This window comes from Sinocyclocheilus grahami, unplaced genomic scaffold, assembly GCF_001515645.1.
Source record: "Sinocyclocheilus grahami isolate Dianchi unplaced genomic scaffold, SAMN03320097.WGS_v1.1 scaffold866.1, whole genome shotgun sequence".
NCBI classification, from domain to species: domain Eukaryota; kingdom Metazoa; phylum Chordata; class Actinopteri; order Cypriniformes; family Cyprinidae; genus Sinocyclocheilus; species Sinocyclocheilus grahami.
Genome location: NW_015506045.1, coordinates 699,770 through 701,580, shown reverse-complemented (window position 1 = coordinate 701,580; position 1,811 = coordinate 699,770). Strand labels below are relative to the sequence as shown.

The window sequence follows — 1,811 nt, the reverse complement described above, 5'->3', positions numbered from 1 at the left end:
GCAGACAGTGAGGAAGCATTGTGACACTGTGACACCAACAGTGGAGGCTTTAGCTGAGGAGGTTGGCTGGAGGGCAATTTTCTTCACCAACAAGCTGCAGCTGCAGATGCAGATTAGTCGCCGGAAGCAGAAGGAGAATCAGCACTGTGAGGATAAAAACGAGCCGAGTCCCTCTTCAGTACCTTTGGAGTAAACCATTGAAGACGACACTATTTTTGCTTGCATTGAAGATTCACTCTTGCAAATAGTGTGCACGCACTGACTTTGTTGTACATCTGACCGACTGTTACATTTGCTCAAATCTAAAATGTTTTTGAGCCAAAGAACCAGTTTTAGGTGAAATATATATTTACGCTGCATTTCACATCTGGTAAAACAAACACCTAATAGCAAATTTTCTGGCATAATTATTGCAGTCTTTGGGGTTATTTTAATACATTATGCCAGCATGTGTTTTCTCTACTTTACCTAACATAACTACCACAGTTCCAACAGTATTGTCCTGTCAGATGCCAATTTTTGTGAATAAAAACCTAAAATGTAGAAAATGTTGAATGTTATGTTGTTGCAAAAAACAGTCCTATTTTGTTCATTCAAATAAATAGCACATTTCAATTATATATTCTATACAGTATATTCAAATATTTCAATTATTAGTAAAAACACTGGTATAAAAAGTGCAATTTAGCCATCATAGCTCATCTGTTGCTGGATTCCTTTGAAGCATAACTAGATAACCATGGCAATCCAGAATTCGCTTTAGCAGTCATTAAACCTGTCAACACCAATCATATCACAAATATTCTCAGAATTTATCACCTCGGCTCTCCTTGATCATTTTAAATAACGGTATGCTTGAGATAATAAGACAAGTTATTTATGGGCATGGGGTTAAACTACACCCCTCATACGCTCAGTAGATTACTGTTGCGTGGCAATGTGTCACTACACAGGAAAAGACCATGCGTGGGGGGATGTTGGAAACCTGAGATGCTGTGACTAGACCGCTGGCTGCAGGTGAGAATCACTCAGATGATCTGCATCTGTGAATAAGCATGACAAAGACCACTGGGAAGGATACTGAAAGGCAAAGTTGTTCATTTTGGCTCCAAACAAGCTGAGGAAGAAGGTGTTTCTGAGATTGAACAATTTATTAATCAAGCTCCAGTAACAAGTGACATATCAAAAATGACTAACACCAGTGATCGGATGGATTTGGCTTTTGTGCTTCAAACAGGTGAGTGGATTTCTAGTTTTCTCACACTAAACTGTAAAATGTTGTCCAAAAAGTTGTATTGGTCAGATTTCTAGTGTTTTCTTGAACACAACACGGGCATCTGCTTCTGTTGATTTGTGACTTCATGTTCTCAATCTCCATCTAGCTAACATTGTTTTTTGACTTTTTTTCAAGTGACCAGCTCCAATCTTGCTGATAGCAATAGGCTTTTGGAGACCATAAAATCATTTGTCCACTTTGGAGCTTTCATTGTCACTGGTCTCTTTACCTGCCTCATCATAGCAACAGTGCGGAACAACCAGCAGCTGCATCAGAACCCTCGCTACATCCTATTGTGTCAGCACTGCATCTGTGTGACCGGCTTCAACATTATGGGCGCAGTTGTACACGCTCTTCGCAGCCTACGTTGGCCAGTCTCTCGAATCACCTGTTGGATCCTCTTCGACCTGCAGGTGGTGATGGCACGAGGTTTGATGATCACCCTCACACTGATGTCCATCAGCACTTGTCTGTCCATTTGCATGCCACTCCGCTACCCCATTCTGGTCCAACGCTTCTACCGCTGGGTCGCATT

At 41.1% G+C, this 1,811-nt stretch overlaps 1 protein-coding gene across 1 annotated transcript in view; it reads left to right on the top strand.

Moving 5' to 3' along the window:
- Positions 1 to 1,188: 1,188 nt before the first annotated feature.
- LOC107563288 (uncharacterized) overlaps positions 1,189 to 1,811 on the top strand; it is a 1,278-nt gene continuing 655 nt past the window's right edge. The window contains exons 1-2 of the mRNA XM_016248108.1: positions 1,189 to 1,252; positions 1,412 to 1,803. Of these exons, the coding sequence (XP_016103594.1) occupies positions 1,189 to 1,252; positions 1,412 to 1,803 (456 nt within the window). The remainder of the gene's footprint in view (positions 1,253 to 1,411; positions 1,804 to 1,811) is intronic.